This window comes from Pelodiscus sinensis, chromosome 2 (assembly GCF_049634645.1).
Source record: "Pelodiscus sinensis isolate JC-2024 chromosome 2, ASM4963464v1, whole genome shotgun sequence".
Taxonomy (NCBI): domain Eukaryota; kingdom Metazoa; phylum Chordata; order Testudines; family Trionychidae; genus Pelodiscus; species Pelodiscus sinensis.
In genome coordinates, this window is record NC_134712.1 from 112,191,558 (window position 1) to 112,216,836 (window position 25,279).

Here is a 25,279-nt window from a genome sequence, read left to right on the forward strand (position 1 = left end):
TGTGATTGTTAGGTAATGCCATCTTATATTTACTTAGGTCTGACTTTAATTTGCTTTTTGGAACACTAGAACATGTATTTAAACATTGGCAAACACTCTATTTTAACTTGCATTTTGGATAGACCTTCCAAAAAGTTTTTCAATACAATGAAAGAATTTCTGTATAGGCAGTCTCATGAATTAGGATTGTTGCACAAATGGAGTTGAGTGAAAATTAGATTATATTTTTTAAAAGCTTCTTTGTTTTTTCAAAAAAAAAAGCGTAGTGAGTTCATTCTTTGTGTCTCTTATCCCAGACAAACATTGTCAGTTTGCAAGTTAAAATGTCTTTTCTAACCAGCAGCCCTGTAACTTTGAAGTGAGATTTGAAAATAAAGTTGTTGTTTTTCTGGTTTATTCATCATGTGCAATCCAGAATCTGCAATTGTAAATTTTAAAATTTTAATCTAAAAATACCCCCACTCCTTGGAGGGGAAAAGTTTACTCTGCTGGTTTTGTCTCTGCCAGAGTATAATCAAGCTCAGGCTACAGCTACATTGCTTCCATAATGCTAACAGAAGTAAAAAGTAATAAAGGCTTACAGAAGAGTAAATAGTTGTTACTGTGACTGCATATAAGGAAAATAAATCTGAGGTGGGGGTAGGGGAAAAGGTGCTGTTTTCATAGTCACTTTTAATACTATAATTGTACTTTAATATCTATAGGTGTGACGGGGCGCTCCCGCCCCGCTCTCGGGGGGGCCGAGGCGAGGGCTGGAGAGCCCGTTGGGTGGCGGGCAGTCAGCCCACCGCGGGTACCCTGGGACGGACCGCGGACCCAGGGGCTGGCACCACGGGACGCGGGGAGCACGGGACGCCGTCGGAGAATGCCCCTGGGGGCGGGGCTAGGGCGGTGCGGACAGATGACGTCATGGGAGGAGGGGGGCTGTTTGGCGTCTCAGGTGTAGTGACGCCAGGAAGCCAAGCCAGCACGGGGTTTAAAACCACGCCTGATCCAGCCTGCGAGAGGGAAGGAGAGGAGGACTGGGCGACGCTGAGCCCAGGGAGCGAGAGTGAGCAGAGGACTCTCGGAGGGGACTGGCCCCTAGGTGGGACGGAGTAGGAAGTGGCCTAGGGCAGGGTCGTGGAGCCCGTGAGCGGGTGTGTTTAGGGGCACTACCCCCATCTGCTAGGCGGGGACCGGCAGCCCCTGCCTTAAGGGCCCTGGGCCAGGGTTTGGAGGGAGGGTGGGCTCGAACCCCCCTACTTCGCCCGGCAGGGCGCAACGCTTCCGTGGGACCGGCGGTTCAGGTCGAAATAGGAGCTATAGGGGCTCGGGATCAAGGGACTGAGCCCTGGGATTACGGTGGGGAAAGGTGACTGGCTAACTGGTGGTTGTAATAAAATAGGCACCGAGAACTCACTATTGGCGAGGGTAGCGTGAGTTCTTTACAATAGGTGTCGTTTATAACTTTGCAGTAGTAAAGACTTTGAATTTAATAAGCCAGTAGGAGTTTTCTATCTGTGTTGACATTTTTTGAAGATTCCAGAAAGTCTAATCCTTTTAGCTCCTAATATGTGAACGTGAATTTATTCAAGGTGCTTGATGCACTTGTTGTGTATAAATAGATGCTTCTCAGCTGGAGTACCTGCATTAAAAAGGAACTAGCAGACTTATCTGGCATTGCCTGGGTCCTTCGGGGCAGGGCCTTGAGAATGTGGGGGGGGGGGCAGGGGACAGGAAGCTGGGGGCCAGGGATATGTTCTCTCCTCTGCAGTATCCCCCTAGCCTGCCTGGGACTGGTTCTCTCCTGTCCCCTGGGCCACCCCCAACCTGCCTAGGGCCTTTTTTCTCCCCTCCGGTCCAGCTCACCACTCCAGCCCATCTAAGGTCTGTTCTCCCCTCACCTTTGTGCTGTGGCCCCCCAGGGAGGTTACTGGTAGGCAAGATAGCAGAGCCGACCACTCCTTAGGTGGGTGGTATGGGAGGATATTCTGAAGAATAGCTCCCCTTTGAGGACTTACTGCCTCCAGTGGCCACTCTTATATCGTGTCCCTCAATAATTAGCCCTTCTATTTGCATGTTATGGAAAACTGCTTTTCGCAGAGCTTCCCGTTGTGTTGGCACAACCAAACCCTGACCTTGTTTCTGATAGAGATGCAGCAGCATGGAGGGTGAAGGGGGCAGGCTGAAGCCAATACACGTGGGAAGCTGGCTTTCAAGGAGGCTCCCCATGCGTGCGTATTGGCTTCCATGGATCCGGCACTCTCCTCTCCCCTTCCCCCCTTTCTCCCCCCCCGCCCCCCGCTGCCTCCTACAGAGGCCGTGAGGGGAGCAGACGGGAACTGGTGCTAGGGGGAGCTGGCTTGAAAGCTGGTTCCCGCACACCAGGTCCATGGTGCCACCTGCCTCCTCCTCCCCCCCCCCCCCCCCCCCAGCACTTCTGCCTCTATTAGTGGTAGCAGCACAGGGCAAGGGGGCAGGGGAGGCTTCTGTGAGGCAGTCTCTGTCCGCAACAGCCCAGGCCCGCTGCACACAGAGGCTGGTCTGTGGCAGCAGTCCCTGTCCACTGGGGGTCTGAGCTCTCCATGGACAGAGGCTACTGCTATGGATCAGCCTCTATCTGTGTGGAGCTCAGACCTTCATGGACAGGGCTGCTGCCATTCTGCACTGCTGCCTCTGTATCAGAGGCAGCAGCGCAGAGCGGCAAGCAGGATCTAGTCTGTGCGGGGAGCTTGTTTTTTACACTGGCTCTCCTGGCCGACCAGCTCCCACCTGCCACCCCGCACTGCTGCCTCTGATAAAGAGGCAGCAGCACAGGGTGTCAGGGGGCTCCTTGGGAGTGGGGCTAAAAGTGCGCTGGCTGCCGCCCCTGCCCCCAAGGACTATCAAATAGTCGTGTAACCACTAAAATTTCATGCAGTTTCATGATTAGTTAACTACATGATATATAACATCCCTAATTTATACATGTGTAGAATTCCATAATGATCTTTTAGTTTGGTAGTCACTTGAATTTAAATAAATCCCCAGAAAAAATACCAAATGCTTGGGTGTTTCTGTGGCAGATTGGATGCTTCTGTGGCACATTAGAGAGAGAAAGTATAATCTGTTCTAAATTATCTTTGGCTTTATAGGAGAGTCAAACAATAACATTTAAAAATTCTGTAAATAAATTACCCAGGATATTTCTTACTAGCATTGCTAAAATTATAAATTAATGTTGTAAGGCTCCCATTTCAGAATCCCAGTTGCTCTAAGCTAGTGGTTCCAAACTGTGGAGTCTGCCCTTCCGCGGACGGAAAGGGGGACAGACAGACAGAGAAACATTTGGGGTGTGCAGCTCCCACAGGGGGTCAGATAGTACACACCACACTTCAAGACCAGCTCCCTCCCTCTCCATCCTCGCTCTTCCCCTAATCTGTTCAGCCCCAGTCCTACTCCACCTCCAAGACCTGGACCAGCCCCCAACGGAATGGAGAGGGAGCGAAAGGCTCTGCCCTCAGCCCAACTCCTGCCCCAACCACAGTTCCATCCTCAGCTCCACTTTCAGCCAAAGCTCCACTGCCGAGAAGTGCTGTGCAGTAATGGAGGACGACACAGACAGGTACTGTTACTGGAGTGCAGGAAAGGGGCAATGAGTGACTGGAAAAGTTTGAACGCCACTGCCCAATGGCATCCACAAACTTCAAAGAGCTGATCACCACAAGTGTCAAAGTTAGACAGGACTCACAGATTTGTCAGACCACTCTGTTTATTCAGCAAAGCTCTGCTAAAATGCATCCAGAAAATGTGAGCACCATAAAATGTTCAAACCCCTTGATTTATACAGTCAAAAAAAGTCAAGTTAACAGGATTAAAAGGAGGGGCAAAACTTCACATGATTAGTGTGAGACTTAGTTAAGTAGCTTCATTTCCACATCAAGGCACACAGCAATCTCCTGTCCATATCTACTTGGTTCTCAATTGCTTTCTCCCTAACACCTAATGTTCCTTTTCCTATTAACTCTGGCTAGCACATTGATCTGCATACCTACAAACAACATTAACATACTTTTCTTCTTCCTGTTCAGAGACAAACAGTATTCCTTCAACTTATTCAATTATTACAGCACAATTCATCTTTCTCTTACATTATAATTCTTTCTACTTTCACACAAGCATAAACCAGATTAGCTGAAAGAGAACTGTGAGGTACTCCAGTGCATGAGGAATCTAAGATTGTTGTCTGAACAGTGGTTCTAGTTCCTGCTGACCTGAAATGCCTGGTCACCAGACTGCTAGGCTAACATGTTAGTCTTTTCTTTTTTTTAAGGCAGTACGGAGACTTTTCAGCCAACATTAGCACTGGAACTGTGAAGCACGTGAGCTTTTCTTCCATAAAATCCAGTTATACCACCGTGTTCACAGTATAGGCTGATTAGCAGGAGTATTCAGCACATAAATCTGCCAATTGATGAGAGAATAGCTCTCGCTTTACAGAGACCCCCTCAGTTTTATGCAACCTCCTATAAATACTGAGAGGTGAAATACAGTACCTACTGAAGTACAGTATTGGTCACCTTCTGGACATCAAAAAATCTTCACCAAGATATCTCTAAGAAGTATTTCTTCAACTAGGCAAAACAAAGATTCTAGTTCTCAGAAGTCTTTTTTGTTCTTTATTTCATACTGCCTTAATCTCAGACAATCACTTTTCTCCTTCCGCTCTGGAAAGAGTTTTTCTGGCTGCAATATCAGCCTTTTATCCTTCAGTTCAGGAACTGATGTATTTTCTCATGTGCTATATTGCCAGGATTCCTAAAATGTCAGCTTCATGTCTTATGTCTGGGAATTACTGCTGCCTTGGGACTTAAATGCAGTGCTTGCCAAACTAATGGAACCACTGCTTGACATGTGGTTTGATCACTGTCTGCACCATATCTTATTAAAGACTGTTCTTAATGATAAGCACATTGGTCCAAAGAGCTTATGAGATTCAGACACTAATGGTTGACCTACCATATACCATGTCCTTTCTCACCTGAAGTTCTCTTCTTGAAGTCATTTCTGATTTCCACTTACATCAGTCTGTTAACATGCTTGTGGTTAACCTCTGCTTCCACCTGTTTCCCAGCCTATTGTGGAGGCTCTGAATTCTTTTATGAGTAAGATTAACCCAAACTGTAAGTCACCCAGAGTATGAATAACATGGAGATTATGCCCGGACCCAGTCAACTTCCACTCCAGGACTGTCAAATTCGATGGAACATTGAATCCATGCTTGAGTAAGTAGGAATGCTAATGCCAGCTGATCTGAGAATGCATTCCTCCATGTCTAAGGTGATCTGTACTGAATGTCTCTAACATACAGGTCATATGCAAGGCTTCTACCCAATGTTTCCTCTGATTTTTTTCCATCCATGTGTGGAATAAGTTTTTTGTTATGTACACTGTGGCACGTGCAGATACGCACCACCAGCTGAAACACATGCTGCCGGCTGTGGCCACTCTGCTAATCTGCTAGGCAGCATTTGAATCTTTCCTGGGTGACCACCCAAATGCTCAGCTTACAGGGAACACTCTTGCTACCTGAAATTCTATCCATATATTACTGCGTTGCTCCCTGGAGTTAGCATTTAGATTTGTATACTCAATTTGCTAGAGTTAGACCTTTATTCTCTTTCACATTTCAGGAGACTTCTTGAGACTCTCCTCACTGAGGTCTAGTGAACAGCTAGTCATTCACCTACTTGCAGGCATTTTCAAAGAAAGAAAAATTAGATGTTTACCATACTAACTGGTTCTTTGAAATAATTGCCTGAATCCACAATTCCCATCCTCCTTCCTTACTATTTCAGAGTTTTACAATAAATTCTTTAGTGAATGGAAGGAAGCAAATGGCATTTAGTGCTGTGCTGGTTTATATGAATGTATGTATTCCTACACCTTTGTGTAGAAATAACTATCTTGTATGCTCTATAGAATATTCTTGTTTTAATTGTGATTTTTTAAAATGTATTTTGAACAAACTGGCAAGTTCTTCTTGGAGTGCTTGTTTAGAATTGATATGAACAGGTGTGCATCCATGTATGTGCATGGTAGCTGGAAGATTTTTCCCATATCTGTAGGGTTGGTATGGGTACCCTCTGGAATCATGCCTTCATGGTGCCCAGTATAGAGCCCTGCCAACCCACTACTCCTTCAGTTCCTTCTTATCACCAGTTATGGTAGGCTGGAACTTCCCATAGCCCCTGCTTTCATAAGCGCTTATATCTTCTGTCATTGTTTCCCACCTGTATATAGTTATAGTTTCTGCCACATTTTTTCTTTTGACTCCCCAGGACCATGGAATGCCCTGGGGTTCAGAAACTCTATGGTCTGCATGAAGTTCATGCCAAAAAGAGATCCTCACTCTTCCTGTTTAAGGGATCATCAAAGGGATTACTGTCTGCAGCGAGTTCCATCCTAGAACTCGTAGAGAGAACAGTAGCTTAAAGTTATCCTCATGGAGGCAGGTCTTCATCCCCATTCAGACCTGGGCTCAGGGGACCCAGCTCTGATCACCTCCTTGTCAGTGTGGAGTGCCTAGCCACCATCTTCTAGTTTGGAGCTGGAGAAAGACTCTTTATGGCACCAACATGACTTGAAGTCTGACAGAGTAGGCACTGATTCCATTCACTGGTACCTCAGAATAGAAAAAAGCTGAAAGGGCAGACCTTGGCTAAGTCAAAGAAAGTAAGAGACTTTTAAGCCGACTCCCCCCAGCACCATCTCCTGCTTCCTTTCCACCCCCTGTTGCTGCCTCTGATATGGAGGCAGCAAGCCGGGGGGAAGCAATAGTCGAGTAGTGACTTGACTACTCGAGAAGCTTAAGCTTATCAGGTAGTCAACTACTAGACTAGCCACTTGCATCCTTATTTCAGAGACCTCAGGATTGGAGTCCAACTCCTACTATTCTAGAAAGAGTTCAAGTCAAGGTCAAGATGGGATTGAAGGCAGCTCCAGACATGCTGGTCTCTGCAGTGGCAGTGTGTGCTACATTGGCATTTCTGGATCCCCTGGGCATTCCACCAAAGCCAGGGAGGGTTCCTGGGACATCACTCAGCACTATCTTCAGTGCTTCAGCCACATTCATCGTATTGCTGTTCATGCACTATACCTGGGTGCCCACCTACATGCCAACACCATCAGTGGCCGCGACAGCTACCTACCATGCTACCACCAACAACCATTTTGACATCAATACTTCTGTTGGCACCATGTGCAACCCACAGCAGTGACCACTACCCCACCTCTGATGGGGTCAGTACCACTGACTTTGGCACTGACATCAACACAGGCATCAGCTCTGCCTCCACCTCTCCAGGAAGCAAGCTTGACACTAATCCCTTTCATGGTGTCAATGGAGTAACCAATGTCTGTACCAGCATTTATTTCTGCATCTCCACCCTCAGTACCAATAGGTGCATTGTTGGTACCAGAGCTGGTCCAAGATCATTGAGAACAATGCGTTCTACCAGGAGTGGACAGCAGAGACTACGCCCCTGTGCTAGTGGCTTTCTCCTTGTGGTCTCCTGATGAGGCATTGGCATGCATGGAAATAGCACTTATGCTATATGACAACAGGGTATTGCAGAATTTCTGCAGAGGGTGGTTCATGGTCTGGGCATTAAGGTTAAGGAACTGAAGAGGCCAATCAAATAGTGTATATTCCTGCCCTCAGACCACTCCTGTATCATACTGCCACATATTAAAGCCATTGTGGACGACACCAAGATCTTATGGCAAACTCCAGCTTCCCTCCAGCCCACTGCCAAGCAGAATGAGAGATACTATTTTGTACCCTTTGTACCCTCCAGACAGGGTCTGCTTTGCAGCAGCCTCCCCTATCCCTCCATGAGAGGCAGCAGGGAGGGGGAGCAAGTGCATCCTGGATGTGGTGCTGGGGGAACTGTCTTTTAAGCTGGCTCCCCCCACAACACTGGCTTGTGTGCCCTCCTCCCACCCCCCTTGCTGCCTCTCATAGAGTGGTCCCTACTCGCTCTGTGTTCCCACTGAAGCGCCTGCAGTTGGAAATGGCATGAATGGGGACTGCTTCAGTCCCTATCTGCTCTGTTTCCCTGCTGTGCCTCTGCCTCTCCTGCTCCGCTTCCCCCTCCCCCCTTGCTGCCTCTGATGAAGGCAGCAAGCGGGGGAAGTGACTAATCGAGTCACTACTCGATTATCCGATAAGCTTGTGCTTATCAGATAGTTGCAGCATGAAATATTAAAACATCACCACAGTTTTTATTTTAACTCATAAGAGAACTTGAATAAGCGCTCATATAAACAAATTGAGATGATCTAGACCTCAGGACATAAAGTTTGGCTGTTTGATATACCTGTGTCAATTAACTCCAAAATACAAAGCGCTCTAACTGTTCCTTTAATTTTTTTTAATTTAATTTCTAGCTTACATTAGCAATAGGAGAGGCTATATTTGTCAGGGGTATAACTGGATCTCTTGTGTGATCAGATCACCTTTTAATGACATGTAAAATCCTTGTGCAGTGTATCTTTTACTCAGCATGATGTGAAAATGAAGTAGTGCTTCACAGGGAATCCTAAGTGTCAGCACTAAGAGGTTAGTGCTTTGTCTAACTTATAAATTAATACATATTGCTACAGTTGTGCCCTGGACTAGTAAGTGGTTTGACTTTGAGGTGTGAAAAATATAACATTAGTGTGTGGAGTATGGAAGGTTCCCATAAATTAGAATATGATTTTGTTGGTGGGGATAATTTTGGGTGTCAGTGAACAAAATATTAGAATTAAGGCTGAGAAACTCCTGGTAATACAAACATTTTGCAAGGGGAGAGGGAACTCCTCAAGATAGTAGGAGAGAACATGGGCTATATACTTTCTAAAATTGTAGCATATGTCAAATGTTTAGGATTGATTGCCCTAGAGAACCAAACCCTCCATTGCAGGAGGCAGCAATACAAGCTTCCGCATAACAGCACTACCTTGTGTGCCTGGGCCTGCAAATAGAGAGGAAGAGAATAGTTCATTCTTTGTTCCTTTTTTTTTTTTCCTGCTGAGCTGCCAAAAGGATGCCAATTGTGAAAGTGTTCTTTGTGAATGGATACCTGTCCTCTTGAATACATTTATTTCACATAGGCCACTCAACAGCCATCAAATAGCACTAATTTAGGGGTTTTTTTCTGAGTTAGGTCAGAGTTTGAACATGTGATCTAGAAGTGAAAGGCTCAATACCCTTAGCCATTCATTCTTTTTTGAGGTTGAAATGTCCACATCACTGTTTGGATGGTCTGTCAGTCTGTCATTCCTATTTGTTGGCTCTGACATAGGCTAGTTTTAAGTCCTCTGAACTTTCTGATTTTTAAAATGTGTAGTGTTCATATCTTCGATTTTTCACTTATATTACCAGCTCAGATCCATTTACAACCTTGTGGACTCATTTTTATTTTGCACATACAATCATTACTCTACTCTATGGAACCTAGGACAATTCTAGTAAGACTAGTCAATTAGCCCGTCATAAGATGGGATTTTCAGGTCTTCTCTCCTGAGCACGCGCGCGCTCTCTTTCTCTCTCCTACTGCCTCCCCCCCCTCTCTCAGCTCTCCTCCACCTCCTGCCTCTCTCTCCGTTTCTTTCTTTCTCTCCTCCCCCTCCTGCCTCTCACTCTCCCTTTCTCTTCTCCTCCTCCTCCTGCCTCTCTCTCTCCTCTGTCTTTCCCTGCCCCCTTCCCCTTCCCACCTGCCGTGGCGCTTGGCTGAGTGCTGCCTGTTCAGCTGGGCTGCCATGAGGGAGGGGGGCGGCGCAGTAACATACATGGCCAGGGAGCAGGGCCGCTTGCCGCCGCTTACTACCCCGCTGGAGGCTGACGGGAGCGCTGCTCAGCTGGGAGCGGCGCAGCGTGCCACAGCGCACCAGGCAGGGAGGGGAAGAGGGTGGGGCTGGCCGGAAGGGGGGTGGAAAGCAGAGCTGGGAGTGGGGATTGGAGGCTGTGGGGCTGGACGGGAGGATGGGGGGGGGCGGAGGAAGGGGGGGAAGCAGCGCTGGTGGGGGGAGTGTCCGGAGGGCCCTGCGGCCGCTTGCCGCCTCGGAGCGAGGGGAAGGGGGGCGCTGACGTACATGGCCAGGAGGCGTGGCCATGTACATCAGCATTACAGACGCACAGACACTGGGCTACTGTATATAAGATATGTTTACTTCCTCATTAGCATGTTGCCAGTATTTATGTAAAGGATGGAGATTATGATAATTATTTTTCAGCATTAAATTGTTTAACTATATTTGATCACATTTTTGAGGAAATCCAAGAGCCTGGCTGTTAATATCCCTCTAACAATGTCATTTCTTTAGTTCAGAACAAACTAGAAAGACTGTTTTGGAGGAGAAGAAGAAGGGGAAAAAGAGTGGGGCAGGAAGCAACCTTCTGCTTTAATTTTGATCAGGTAGTTTAATGTCTTAAATAATTTGGGGAGCCTCAAATACAGGGCCACTAATGGGAGGGGGAAGGAGCAGAGAAATCAAAAACAAACTAGACATCATATAGTGTAAATCTGTCTTAATTTGCTAAAATATTGGATGAATGAGTTTGCACAACTGCATTACTCCTGTGCTGAACTACTGTATGTAGAAAAAATTAGTGGATAGATAAAAATTATGTACTCTCACCCATGGAGGATCAACAGAACGGATATAAAAACAATTGTACAGAGTTATTGTGATTTCTGTATTCTTGGAATAAAATACTTGAAGGTCAGACTGTTACTATTGTTTACAAATATTCAGTGAAAGCTTAAATGTCTCTACACCTTTGTGTCATCCTTTTAAGACAAGGGGGTGAAGAGATTCCTATTTAACAGTACCAATGAATAAGGTAGAAGCTAGAGGGAAAATGCCCAATAAAAATATGTATAAAAACCATAAGGCAAAGTGAGAACTTGATGGCTAAGGGAGAAACACAGTCTACCAATTCCCAAAAGTCAAAATATGAAAATAAGAACTACAAAGATGGTCTGTCTTTTCCTTTGGCCTTAGAGGTTCCTTAATCAAGACTTGTTTATAGTGTTTTAAACACTTGTTTTGTTTTTAGTTTAAAAATATCCATTGGCATACTGATATGCAAACATGTTCTTGTTTCAGTGAACTAAATATTACTTTTTATATTGAGGTTGATGTATAAGTTAATGACCAATAAAAAATGTAACCATCACCATAAAAGGTAGATTGAAATACACTGTATGTACCCACTATTTTGTTACCCATCTTGGTTTGTTGTATAAAATTTATAGTTGTGATGAAATATCAGCCATTACAAGAGATAAAACTTTGAACTTGTCCTTGTGATGTTTGAAGAACCACTTTTTATTCAATAGTGCTGCGAGTTAGGAATCCTCAGTGCAGATATACATACTAAATTGACATATTTGACTGCTTAAAACTGTACTTTATTCCTCTTTCACAGATTTGAAATATAGCGGACACAATATTTTCCAAAAATAACCTTTATTAACACAGACTACCTATATTTTGCAAGCATTGTTACTCGTAAAATCACCTATGCGTCTCTCTGCTGTGCAGGCATAGCTCCATGACTGGTGAGAAAGAACTGGGCAAGTATGTTTAAAAAAACTGAGCTGGGGTTTACTTAAACAATTCCCCTCCCAATTTATAAATTATCCTGAATTAGCTTAAAAATTCTTAAATTATGAGTTGTCCACTAGCAATAGTACTTCCAACATCCCAGGGTTATTAATACAGGCAGTCCCCGACTTACGCGGATCCGACTTATGTCGGATCCTCACTTACGAACGGGGCTTTTCTCGCCCCGGAGCTCGCGGGCAGCGGGACCGCCCAGAGCGCAGCGGTCCCGCCACCGCATCCTCCGGGGCGAGAAAAGCTGCTCTGGGTCTCCCTGGTGTGCTGGGGGGGACTCCCCAGCACAGCAGGAAGACCCGAGCAAAGCCGCACAGGGGGCGGGACCCCGCTGCCCGTGCGGCTTTGCTCCTGTCTCCCTGCTGTGCTGGGGGGGGCGGCTTTGCTCGGGTCTCCCTGCTGTGCTGGGGGGGACTCCCCCAGCACAGCAGGGAGACAGGAGCAAAGCCACAGAGGCGGCAGGACCTCTGTGCCTCCGCGGCTTTGCTCGGGTCTCCCTGGTCTGCTGGGGGGGGAGGGGGCGTAGCTAGTGCGTCCCGCCCCCCCCCCCCCCCAGCAGACCAGGCTTTTGTTGCGGGACGCCTGGGGTAGAGCAGCTGGGGTGCTGCCGGGTTGGTCCTGCGGGGACCTACCCGGCAGTGCCCCAGCTGTTCTGTCCCAGGAGTCCAGATTCAGCCGCTGTTGAAACTGATCAGCGGCTGATTCCAGGAAGCCGGGGGCAGAGCAACTCTGCCTAGGGCTTCCTGTAGTCAGCCGCTGATCAGTTTCAGCAGCGGCTGAATCTGGAGCCAGTTCCAACTTACATACAAATTCAACTTAAGAACAAACCTATAGTCCCTATCTTGTACGTAACCCGGGGACTGCCTGTACCATGGACTATTATCATTGGATAACAAAAATTACTTGGATTATGCCTGAAATGTAGTACTAGCTTTAGTGTTTTATTTTATTTTTTATTTTTTGGCGACTAGACTAGAATGGAGACAAGTTGTCATTGGTTATATCAGTGGTTTTCCAAATTTTTAATGCAAACCTTTCCTCAGACTACCAGCCAACCACCCATGATGACAGAATGCCTTTGCTTATCTTTAAATACCTTAAATACTATATTATTCATATTAGGCTACTGGAGCATAAAAAAGTAAATATGCAGCTATATTATAAGGGGGCATATATAACTGGTAAGAGAGGAACTATTATACATCAAAATCATTAAACAGATTAAACACTTTAACTTTATCATGTTAGTTTACAAAAGTTCATTTTAAATACAGTAAAATATTATTTTTTGTCCAAAACAAAAGGTTTCAACATTGCTTTAATTTATGGCAGGTGTGGGGAACCTTTTTTGGGTTGGAGGTCACTGATCCACCAAAAAATAATTCAGGGGCCTTACAAAAATTAAAAACAAAAAAATAAATAACAACTCCCCCCAACCCTCACTAATGGGGCCCCCAACTGAGACACTTCACACACCTCAACACTCCAGCCCCATAGGGAGAGGGAGGAGGGAAGGGAGGACAGAGGTTCGAAGCTCCGCACAGGCCAAATTAACTCTTCTGGAGTCCCAGGGCTAATAGATTTTGTGGGCCCCACTAGGCTCTGGAGTTGGGACCAAAAATGAGGGGCTCAGGGTGCAGGAAGAGGCTGATAGGGATGGGGATGCAGGAGCAGGATGGGGGTTTGGGTAGATGGTGAGGTGCAGATGCGGGTTGGGGGTGTGGATCGGGGCAGGATATAGGGTGCAGGAGTAGGTTGAGTGGGTGGGGGTCTGACCCAGTAGTTTGAGTGTAGGAGAGAGCTGGGAATGGGGGTCTAGCCTGGAGGTTGGATGCAGGAACAGGCTGAGGGTGGAGGGTCTCAGCAAGAGGTGGGGTGCAGGCAGAGATGCAAGGTCTGGGCATGAGGGAGATATAGGAGCAGGATGAGGGTGCGGGGTCTTGGTGACAGAGGGTGTGTGTGAAGGCAATGGGTATGCAGGGTCTGGGCATGAGGGGGATGGGAGTACTTACCTGGCTCCGCACACCATGCTCCTCCCGTGAGCTGGATCCAGTCCACATGGCTCTGGGATCCCTCACCCCATATTGGGAAGCTGGCACTCCAACGACACTGGGAGGATATGAGGTAGTGTCAGTACCTTGCTGGTTGCTGTGCTTGGGCTGTGGATGACCCCTTCTGGCCTCTGTCTGTAAGCACTGCCCAGCGGGGGGCACCTTGAGGGCCCCCATGACAGTGACCGAACTGGTTCTACTGGTTATGGGAAGGGATGGAACAAAAGAAGGTTGTGTTGGGGGAAGGGTCAGTTTCTGGCTGGAAAACATGAAGGGAACAACCTAACCTGAGGACTGAGGGTCTAGGGTGGGGCGATGGACCTCCTAATCTCAGGGGTCTGAGGCAGCCTGGCCTTGACTCCTGTAACCACATCACGTCTGTGCTGTGCTGTATCCCGGAGAAGCAATAAACCCTCTCTATTCTACTGGCTGTCTGAGTCTGTTCTTGCTGCTACTGGGCTGCATGATCAGGGGGACCCACCAAATCACCGTCACAGAGGGGCGTAGGGTTGGAGAGCCAACATGGGCTCCCCGCTGCAAGACGATCCTGGACCTTTAGTCCACAGACAACACTTTGATTGCTACTGGGTTATGTGATGAGGCTGCGTGGTTATCACTTTTCTTTTGTCTTGTGTGTGACTAGATGAACATAATTTCTACTTTCTGGTGCTATAGTGAAAGCTGGTTTCTTTATTATGTTTGTCTATGTAAGTTCATCAAGTCTGCATTAACCCACTGTCTTCATCTAGAAACAGTTTTTATAACTTTCCTTTCTCCTCCTCTCAGGTTCAGACTGACACACTAATGGCTGGCGAAAAGCAGCATCTAGCCCACTGGGAGGTGTTTATGAAAGACCAACACAGCAAACGAGCTGAAGTGGATGAAGAGCACAGAAAAGCTATGGAACGCCTTAAAGAACAATATGCTGAAATGGAGAAGGACTTGGCTAAATATGCTTCTTTTTAAGACCTTTTTCTTTGTGATTTTTTTTTGTGTGCCAATACTCTCTTGCTGCAGACTTATCAGAACAACACCGAGATTCTTTCAGAAAGCCTAATCAAAATAGGGGCAACATCCCTCCCCCACCCATCCTCTTGTAACTATAACAAACGTTTGTTTGAGGAAGAAGAGTTTTGCATACCTCCCAACTTGAAGTGCCTCTGCAATCTTATTGTGGTCAAGGTGATTGGTATATCACTCTTTTAGTTTGTTAGGACAGGCAGGTCTAGAAATGGTATTCTACTTTTATACCATGGCTTCATCAATTCAGGGAGTTGCAAACTACAATTCCTTGGTTTTTGAAGACAGTCTTGTCTTCGAGGGGAAAAAAATCTTAATTTAGTTTTTGCTATCTCTATATAAGCCCTCAGCACTGCCTAGAGAGCAGGTATTATAAATGCAAGCCATGCTTGGCTGAAATTAGAGTGTACGCATACTCATCAAGTTATTGTGAGAAAAACCAACATGTCCTGCAAAACAGAGTAGGTTCTGTAAGAACTAGAATGTGTTACTCAGGTACAGTTTTAGCTGCACCATTATGAAATCAAGAGGAAATATTGATTGCTTTCTAAAATAGTCATTACAAGAGTGGCTGTGAGGTCAGAGGAAACAATGTTTACAGTCCTGAGAAGCCTTCCTCCACCCTCACCTGCCAAAAAAAAAAAAAGATAACTTGTAAATCAGTCCTTCCATTATCACTTTATCAGATACAGTATTTACCTTAAGTATTTAACTTATCATTGGTGCTCTCAGTAGGATGAGCAGTGCTCCTGTGTTGGGACTTACCTAAAATGTGTTGTAATTACCTTAAAACCATTGAGGAAAGATCTGTTTTTGTCAGCATGGCAAGTGAGTAAGTGGCATTAAAAATGAAGCATCTTCAATATTAATTTGTGTTCTTATTAATGTGTATTAAGGAGTATTTGCAACCTCCTGTCATCACAGTGATTTTTTTTAATTTAAAAAATTAATATAATAGCAATAAAACTGACTAGCGTAGCCAAATTTTCCTTTTGTAAACCAAGTGAAATTAAATGCAATAACTGAATGAAACTTGATGCAAGCTCATCTGAGTGACAGGAAGATCTTTCTAATATTATTTTAACTACTATGCAGTATAAAATTAAAAGCAGGTAAAAATAAACAGAACTTGCTTATTATCTGTGTTGTAACTACACTATGCAGACAATGGTTGCCTGTGTAAATTTATGGCTTGGTGTCAAGGCTCCATTCCTGGCAGCATGTTGATAATATGATTAAAGTTAGCAGAGGAGATGGAATAAGTATTTGAGTTTTCTTTCAATAACACTGAATTCCTGCCAAACTGCTCTATCCGCTACTGTAGGCCTGACAGCTTCATCAATCATCATCTGGTAGGTACCTGGACTGAAAAGAGCCCTTGCTGACACTGAAGCATGGTGGAATGTTGTTAATTCTGTTGTGGATGGAAAAATCATAGATGGATCCAAATATTTCACGTATAAAAAGTATGGGGAACCTACTAATGAAAAACCCCTATTGAACAGAAGGTGATTTCTGGAATATCTTTAAGCTTATGTACCCAGTGATGAATTGATGCTGTAACTGAAAGCCTAGATTTACATGTTTCATCAGAAAAACAGAAGATACTGTTGCCTGTCTTTATGGTCCAGAGTCTTGATAGCTTTTGTTCATTTTAAAGATAAACTGAAAGTACTCTCTTCCAAAAGATGTTTTAAAATGAATGCCCTCAAAACTAAAATAATTTTCTGACAAAATGTACTTTGTCTCCCTTGGCACTGAGTGAGTTTGATTTGTGTGTTATTCCTATAAAATAATAATATCACGTTCATTCAGTTTTGAATAAAAGTAAACCTACCTATGCCTGACTGAAGGCTAATAAAATGATATAGGTGTTGCAAGACTAGTGTATACTGCACATCTGTACAAGAGTAAAAATTTTAAGCCTGGGGTCTGTACTTCATTGACCAAGAAAACGCAAAATAGATTAAATGAATGATAATACCCAAGGATAACTATTTTCAAAAGCCAGCAATACTTTGAGCTTTTGAAAATTCCCCCTCAAGATTAATTTTGGGAATTTGTGCATTTAGGAAATATCTTGAAGAAAAGTGTTTACAGTTGATCTTTAATGCACAAACAAACAACAGTCTGTTTATTGGCCTTTAGTGAGAGACTACAAGGAAATATGTATCTATTCAGTAGTCTTCATTTTTAAAAAGTATATTGTGCTGTAGTTTTTAAAATCAATTAACAGTATATACACCTGGACTTTAGAGTGGTTTAGCAAGTGGAAGAAGAATAATGCTTTGTTCTAAAGCATAAAAGGAAAACTGTAGTGCTTAGTTATAGCTTAAATAGCTAAACAAGTTCATCATGTCTGGATATCTGATTTTTTTAACCTGTCTTTCAATATTTGTTTAGAGAATGAGGCTATGGTCTATCAGGAGGCTAATGATACTTCTCAGCAGAGGCTTTTGCTTTTTTTGTTTGTTTGTTTGTTTGTTTTTAAATGAGAGGGTAGGATTTGAAATACCTGTTACATCCATTTGGGGGAAAATTCATATGAAAGGACTTTTAAAGTTGTGTAATAAGCTACATTAAAAAATTACATGTTTAGGCTGGATTAAAATGTTTAAATTATTAACAATTAAGCTTTACAGTTGGTTTTTAAAAAATCTCGGTGGACTCTACTGGTAGATAGATCAGACAGACTTTTGATTTTTGCTACTTTTGAATGATGAAGCTAATGTTTGCAAACCTGCTTCATATTAGACTGTTTGAATTGCAGTACTTTTATATTTAGTACTCCCGAGTCTAAACTATATTGTTTTATTCTTTTATGTAACTAGAAATAGTGGGTAGAATATCCTATGCACACTGGAATTTTTCTAACATTTTAAATGAGCTTTCTGTTTTGACATCTATACAGCAAGAAAGCACTCACTACTTCCACTTCAAGGATGGTACAAAAACTGCTTCTTAAGTGATAATACTCGGCTTAAAAGTATTAGTTATACCAATAGTTGAATAGTCATACTGCTTTTTTAATTTTTAATATTGATCAACACCTTGTTTAAAAATACATTTTAAAAATCCTGTCTCCAGCTATTCTGGTGCCTCTAATTTCATTGGTTCCTGAAGCTGACCTTTTAATAGGGGGAAGAGGAAGATACTCTTGCTTAGATTCTCACCTATGCTAACTAACCCTAGGTGATACCTCTAAGAGAAATTCCACAACCTATGACTTGGGATTGGAATATCACATCTTCATTGGCTTTTATTTATAAATAAAATTTCAAACTTGTATTAAACTTGTATTAAATTGGAGAAAATAAATGAAAACGTTATCACCCATGATTCATTTCATTAACGGGTTAATTCTTCAGTTGAAGAGGGTCCTTTACCTCTGTACACACCCTGGACCTTGCAATTTGCAGGTACTCACAAATAGTGAGTCAAACAGCCATTAATCATACTAGCACACTCATCTCATGTGGCCAAACTAGAGAATCTACTATATATTTCAGAGAGTTTGTGTGTCTGTCTGTCTGTATCTCAGCTGGGGGACATGCATGCTTCCTCTGTCTGTGACCATGGCAGCTGCAATGGCCATGGACAGGTGCTTTTCACCTGGCCCCAAGTTGCTGCAGTGACAGTGAGCTCAAGTTGTCCTCTCTCCCCAGAGTGGCTTGCACACTCAACCCCTCATCCCCAGCCGTACCCAAGAATGATATAAATGAAGGAAAGTAAAACTTATTTGCATTAAGGATCTGAGCAATGATATCTAATTGAGCCAAAAAAAACCCCATATAGTAACTCTTGTACCTGTAAGTATAGAGACAAATATTAAACAAGCTACAGATATTCTACACAAAAATAAAAACATCTTACCTGTAGCATTTTCCTCTGTGTTTTGAGGACCAGTAGTGCTACAAATGCTTCTTGCCAATATCATTTTTTTTAAAGGTGTGCTTGTTTGGCAGATATATCTGACAAATTCCAAGTAGCTTTTTTGCCATTATAGATTTTATTTTAACAAAAAGTTTAGCCTAAATGTGTGTCTCAAGAGGAAGCTGACATCAGTAACTGCCTCCTACTTGCATTTGTTACTGCCATCCTTGTATAAACAGTGGATCAAATTGTATGAAATAGCTTGAATTAAAGAAGTGAGCTCTTGTTGGAGAAAGTCTTTGATCTCTTTAATTATCCCATATCGATAGCACATACTGGAATTATGTAGTCTTTTCACAAACCAGATTGCTATACGATGGCATGCAATATTTGATTAAAACACACACACAGTAATCTTTTAAAAGTATTTCAACATTGGTCAAGACAAAAGGCTGGTGTTTGTGTTCATTTTAAAATCTACTGTACCCACTGCTATATATGTGCTATAGAAATTAGTAATAATAATTGGAAAAATGTATTAAGCCACAGTAGCATTTTAAATAAAAGCCTTTTAAAAGGCAAGTATCACTTATTTGAAGAAGAAAGGGCATAAAATACTGTATTTGGTGCTGTTAGTCCTTCCTATATTAAGGCATTTCCAGCTACAGTAGTGGCTGCTTAAATTTTTTGCTGCAATTAATTTTTGTGCTGACCTCTTTTTATCAGTCTTTCTACAGTACTGTCCTTCTTCCTTGTTCCACATGACAGAGATTGTGTGGAGACTGAGGGGTGGAGACAGAGGGTCTGGAAGATCCAGCTCTGCTGATTAAATGTAGCCTAAGAATCCAGGTGTTTGGGAGACATAACCTGTTACAGTGGACCTCTAGAAACCTGCCCAGGGAGGGATTTCTTTTTCCAGCACTCTGTGTGGCGAACCTCAGGAAAGATCCTAGTGCTTTTGTCAATTTTTCTGTAGAAGGGGAGTATCTGGTCCAATGTGGCTATCAGCAGGAGAAATGGTAGTCAATTCTGATAGGGTTCAGACTTGTGTTTCTGGAAATTTCAGACCAGACGTTTTGGCAACTCAACCATTTCATCTCACAAATATGTGAATGTATGTCCAGTAGAGAGGAACTGCAAATAAAGAGACTTGCACCATACATATGACATAATGGAGCAAATAACTGAAAGTGGGTGGGTTATGTTATGTTTTGAATAACTGCAAACTTAAATTTACTAATCTACTGGAATTCAGAGCCCTTCCATCCTCTCAATCCTTCTTTCCCCAGTAACTCAATAGACATGCACGATGAATCTACAGCGTATTAGTCTTTTTAAAATGACATCAATTTTTAATTGGGTGGGAAAGAACTAGAATACTTTCTGGCATTATTTTAAAAGATGCATCACCTACTTACAACCAGAGCTAATACCTTGAGACAGGAATGAACTAAAACCATTTTCCCAGTCTGTTGTGACACATGACCTCCCATTCTGTGATCTGAAGAATAAATTGTTCTTTGAGCAGCTCTATACATTCCTGCTTATGGGTACTGCCATAGGTAAAAACCTCTTACAGCAGTTTCAGGTAGAACTCTCCTGTTCCCCTCTGCCTCTCCCCTCAGTGTCCCCATGTACTGAGAGTTATACTATAAAAGTGGCAAAATACTTTCTCCAACCCAATTCTTTCCAACCACATGTCTGGATGCATGTGAACCTCTCCAGCCTCTTTCAAATGGTAGTTTTTTCTGCTTAGAAATAGTGTTAGTTTGTTCACTACAGTTTGTGTATAAGTTTTTTCCTGGTTCTGGGTTATAGAGGAACTGAGGAAGCTGGGATTTAAGACATGTTCTTCCTTCCCAGCATTCAGTGACCATGTTGGGTTCCTCAAGTGCCTGATAGAAAAATTCTCCTAGAGAAACTTGCAGCTCATTCTTTTAAGGGAAGGCCTTGACGCTAAACCATGTGTACCCAATCAGGCCTCAGATCATAACTCTAGAGACCATTCTCTTATCCCTGTACAAACTGGCTGCCAGATTCCAAGAAGTCATAACCCCTGTCATGGTCAGATTCCATGCCTGTGGCTCCTCCCGTCAAGCCCCTGAGCCTACATATGTCCAAACCAAGGGCCATGTGGTCAGATGCAATAGTCCTAGTTCCAGAAGAGGGGTTGAGAGAGAGTTCACCCACCCTCATCAGTGCTGTACCTTGTTCCTCCCAGGTATCTGACCTTGATGGAACACCTGCAGCTGCAAGACCAGGACCAGTTCTGACTTCCACTTCTGAATCCAGAAGATAGATTTCCTTAATGTGTCAAAATCTGGACCATCAGTGCCTTTGGTTCTTTCTGCCATGGCACAGAGATAAATGGCTTCTATTAGCAGTGCTGGTTCTTGTGCATCTGTACTGTCAGATCTGTTAAATTCTGGCAAGACTGCTATGACTCTGAAACAAAGATCAATCTTCGGCAGCAAGGGGAATAGATTTGTGTCAAATGTTGTATCTGATGTCACGTCTTTGGATCCAGGGTCACTTCCTGGGTCTGTTCCAGCTACATCTTTGGTTCTGGAGAGCTCTCTTACTGTGGCAGCCCAGGTTCACCTTCTGGCTTCACTTGTGTCATTGCTTCTGAGGGGAGAGACTTGGATTTCCAAAAAGAGACATTTCCCCCTTGTCCAAAGATCATGTTCCTTGGTCCCCATTAAGTAGAAGAGGCCAGAACACACTGTGGGACTTCTCCTGGAAGATCTTTTGCTTCCTCTTCCTAGAACCTCTATGCAGGATCTCCACAATATGGCGGCTCCCTAGTCTTCCCTTCCATTCTACTGCTATCACCGTTATACTCTATATTGGATCCAGACCTCCTTGCTAGGAAGAAGACAGAAGAAGGATACAGAGAACAGTGGCTCATTTTGTACCATCCTATGATCTACCTCCTACACATTGCCAAACCCTAGTTGCTAGGGGAGATAGGCCATGGGCCCTAAAATTGCCATATTGGGGCTACCTCAGGAATTATTTAAATTACCTTCCAAATGGATGGAGAAGTAACATTTAATCTAGCTGTCCATAGATACTTGGATCTGACTCCTCTGGATCCATTGTCATAACTGACAGTGATGCCTGAAATGCTGTCTGAAGACGACAACGAGGAGGTAGGTCCTCCCTTTGGTCAAGAAAATGTGGAAACTGACCATGAACCTGGTTCATCACTGGATGGTTTTGGGGGTGGCTTCAGTCTCTTCCTCTTCTGAAGATGCTATACCGTTCAATGACTTGGTGGAGCAAAATTCCACTTTAAATCTTCCTGCAGTACCTCTGGAAGAGATTTCTCACCTGGTATTTGATATCCTCAGGAGTATTTTGAGGAACAGAGTATCCCAATCGATTTTGGATGGTTTGCTACAGTGGGCTAAATCCATGTGGACTACACCTGCTTCTTTTCAATCTGTTTCTAAGGCTATGTCTAGACTGCAGGCTTCTTTCAGAAGAAGTTTTTCCAGAAGAGATCTTCTGAAAAAACTTCTTCCAAAATAGAGTGTCCATAGTGCTAAAGCACATCGAAAAAGTGTTCTGCTTTTTCAAAAGATAGCGTCTATTCAGTGTGGACACTATCTCACATTTAAGATGTGATTACTAGGGCCTGTGCTTTTTCCTCTTCCCTTTTCTTTCCAATGAACTCCCTCTTCCCTGTCCACACATGCTTTTTTCCGAAAGAGCTCTTTTGGAAAAAGGCTTCTTCCTCATAGAAAGAGGTTTACCAATGCCAGAAAAACCCCTCTCTTCTTTCGATTTTCTTTCTAAAGAACATGATTGAAGTGTGGACATAAGTGAAGTTTTTTTGGACTGATTGATTCAGAAGGTAATAAGGAAGACCTATTGGGACAACGTAAGGATGATATTCATTGGGCCGCTTGGCCACCTCAGCAGTGATTTACTCGTCTCCTTTAACCGTCTGGCAGTCTTTGTGTCTTCCTGTGTCCCCCTGATTTCCTATCCCAACAAGAGGGCAGGATCTCTCAAACTCTTCTTGATGGAGTGGGTGGTAGGACTCTGACTATATCTGCCCTTAAACAGTCATGTTCTTAGTCTGTGTAGGGCATACTAATTTAACTCTTGAAGACAATCTACTAGAAACTGTTACCACCTAAAGTGGTCCAGATTTCCGATTTAAATGCAGGGACAATCTGATTCTCCTGTATCTACTTCCATTCCTTGAGTTTTGGAATATGTATTGTACTTAGAGAATCAGGGGTTATCTGCTGGTAACAACCAGCATGGGTTTGTAAAGAGCAAATCATGTGAAACCAATCTGATAGCTTTCTTTGATAGGATATTAAGCCTTGTGGATAAGAGAGAAGCCATGGACATGGTATACCTAGACTTTAGTAAGACATTTGACACAGTCTCGCATGACCTTCTTATCAATAAACTAGAGAAATACAACCTAGATGGGGCTACTGTAAGGTGGGTGCATAACTGACTGGATAACTGTTCTTAGAGGGTGCATAACTGGCTGGATAACTGGTCTCAAAGAGTAGTTATTAACGGTTCAGAATCATGCTGGAAGGGTATAACAAGTGGGGTTCTGCAGGGATTTGTTCTGGGACTGGTTCTGTTCAATATCTTTATCAGATATTTAGATGATGGCATAGAGAGTACAATTATTAAGTTTGCAGATGATACCAACCTGGAAAGGATTGCAAGTGCTTTGGGGAGGATAGGTTCAAAATAAAAAATGATCTGGACTAACTAGAGAAATGATCTTCAGCAAATAGGATGAAGTTTAATATGGACAAATGCAAAGTACTCTAGTTAGGAAGGAACAATCAGTTTCACACATACAGAATGGGAAGTAATTGTCTAGGAAGGAGTACTGATAAAAGGAATTTAGGGGTCATAGTGGACCACAAGTTAATATGAGTCAATAGTGGGACACTGTTGCAAAAAAAAAAAAGCAAACATGATTCAGGGATGCAATGTAGCCAGACACAAACCCCATCTTGTTCCCCCTCCCCCTCCCCCAGAGAGCAAGAGAAAGGCAGTCAGCCTTTGATGCCCTGGGAATGCAGGTGTGCTGCCTGTCCCTGACTCTACCATAAACAGAAACCAGACAGTAAATGGGCTAGCTGACGACCCGGGGCCTCCCGTCGCCCTGATGGCTAGTACCAGTAATTGACACGCCTGCACTGTCCCAGGAGAGGAATCTTCGCCCATCACATACCAGAGGTGCCCATTGTCTGCATTTTCCCAGGTGTAAATTATGCTTTGCACACTTCGTGGGAAACTTGGCATTCAAAGCCATTTTTCCTAATTGGCCACTTAAGACCAGGAAGAAGCCTACATAACCCAAGGGGTATAAAAAGAGGTTCAGCAGCCCACCCCATTTGAGCTCCAATCATCTATACCTGCTGGCAGGTATTGATTGTCTCCCGAGGTCTGTGGGACGCCCAACCTCGCCCTACTTCTTCCCGAGGGATTGAGAGAAAGACGCTGGCCACGCCAAGTCTGGAACGCAGGGGTGAGAATATATATCTGCTATGTGTCTATTTTGCATGCATTTAATAAGAGCTCAGAGAACCAAAAGGGTTTCATGGTACCTGTAAGTAACTTATTAGTGTATTTTCTGTCCTGTCCTTTGTAGTGTCTGTGTTATCTGTAACACAGCAGTAGCATTTAACACCTAAGTTTACCCTGTAACAATAAAATAGTAACTGTTTAAGCTTTAACCTGACTCCTTCAGTTGCTGTAACAGAACCAAGCACAATTTAAAAGAACTTCAGCCGGTCATAAGGGACTCACTGCCCTGACCGTCGGCTGACAGGGTCATAGTGGACCACAAGTTAATATGAGTCAATAGTGGGACACTGTTGCAAAAAAAAAAGCAAACATGATTCTGGGATGCATTAATAGGAGTGTTGTAGCAAGACATGAGAAGTCATTCTTCTGCTCTACTATGTGCTGATTAGGCCTCAACTGGAGTATTGTATCCAGTTCTGGGCACCACATTTCAAGAAAGATGTGGAGAGATTGGAGAAGGTCCAGAGAAGAGCAACAAGAATGATTAAAGATCTAGAGAACATGAGCTATGAGAGAAGACTGAAATTGGGCTTGTTTAGTTTGGAAAGGAGAAGACTGAGAGGGGGCATGATAACGGTTTTCAGGTATCTAAAAGGACGTCACAAGGAAGAGGGAGAAAACTTGTTCTCCTTGGCCTCTGAGGATAGGACAAGAAGCAATGAGCTTAAACTTCAGCAAGCGAGATTTAGGTTGGACATTAGGAAAAACTTCCTAACTGTCAGGGTGGATAAACACTGGAATAAATTGCCTAGGGAGGTTGTGGAATCTCCATCACTGGAAATATTTAAGGGCAGGTTAGATAGACATCTATCAGGAATGATCTAGACAGTGCTTGGTCCTGCCGTGAGGGCAGGGGACTAGACTTGATGACCTCTTGAGGTCCCTTCCAGTTCTAGTATTCTAATAAAGACCCACTAAATCAAACGCTGAGGGTGCCCCCATTGCTGGTGGTATTCCTTGCTGTCTTAAGGAGTAAGGGAAGTCAGTGAGAGCATTTCTCCTGTTGACCTTCTGGTGTGAGGCTGCCCCAGAAAATCGATGCAAGGTACGTTGACTCCAGCTATGCAATTCATGCAACTGGAGTGGCATATCTTGCATTGATTTTCTCCACCAGTATAAACCTC

General features: G+C 43.7%; 1 protein-coding gene across 1 annotated transcript in view; it reads left to right on the plus strand.

Moving 5' to 3' along the window:
* BLOC1S5 (biogenesis of lysosomal organelles complex 1 subunit 5) overlaps positions 1-19,157 on the plus strand; it is a 39,542-nt gene extending 20,385 nt beyond the window's left edge. Inside the window, exon 5 of the mRNA XM_075921282.1 lies at positions 14,469-19,157. Coding sequence (XP_075777397.1) covers positions 14,469-14,648 — 180 coding nt within the window. The 3' untranslated portion in view covers positions 14,649-19,157. The remainder of the gene's footprint in view (positions 1-14,468) is intronic.
* The last annotated feature ends 6,122 nt before the right edge of the window (positions 19,158-25,279 follow it).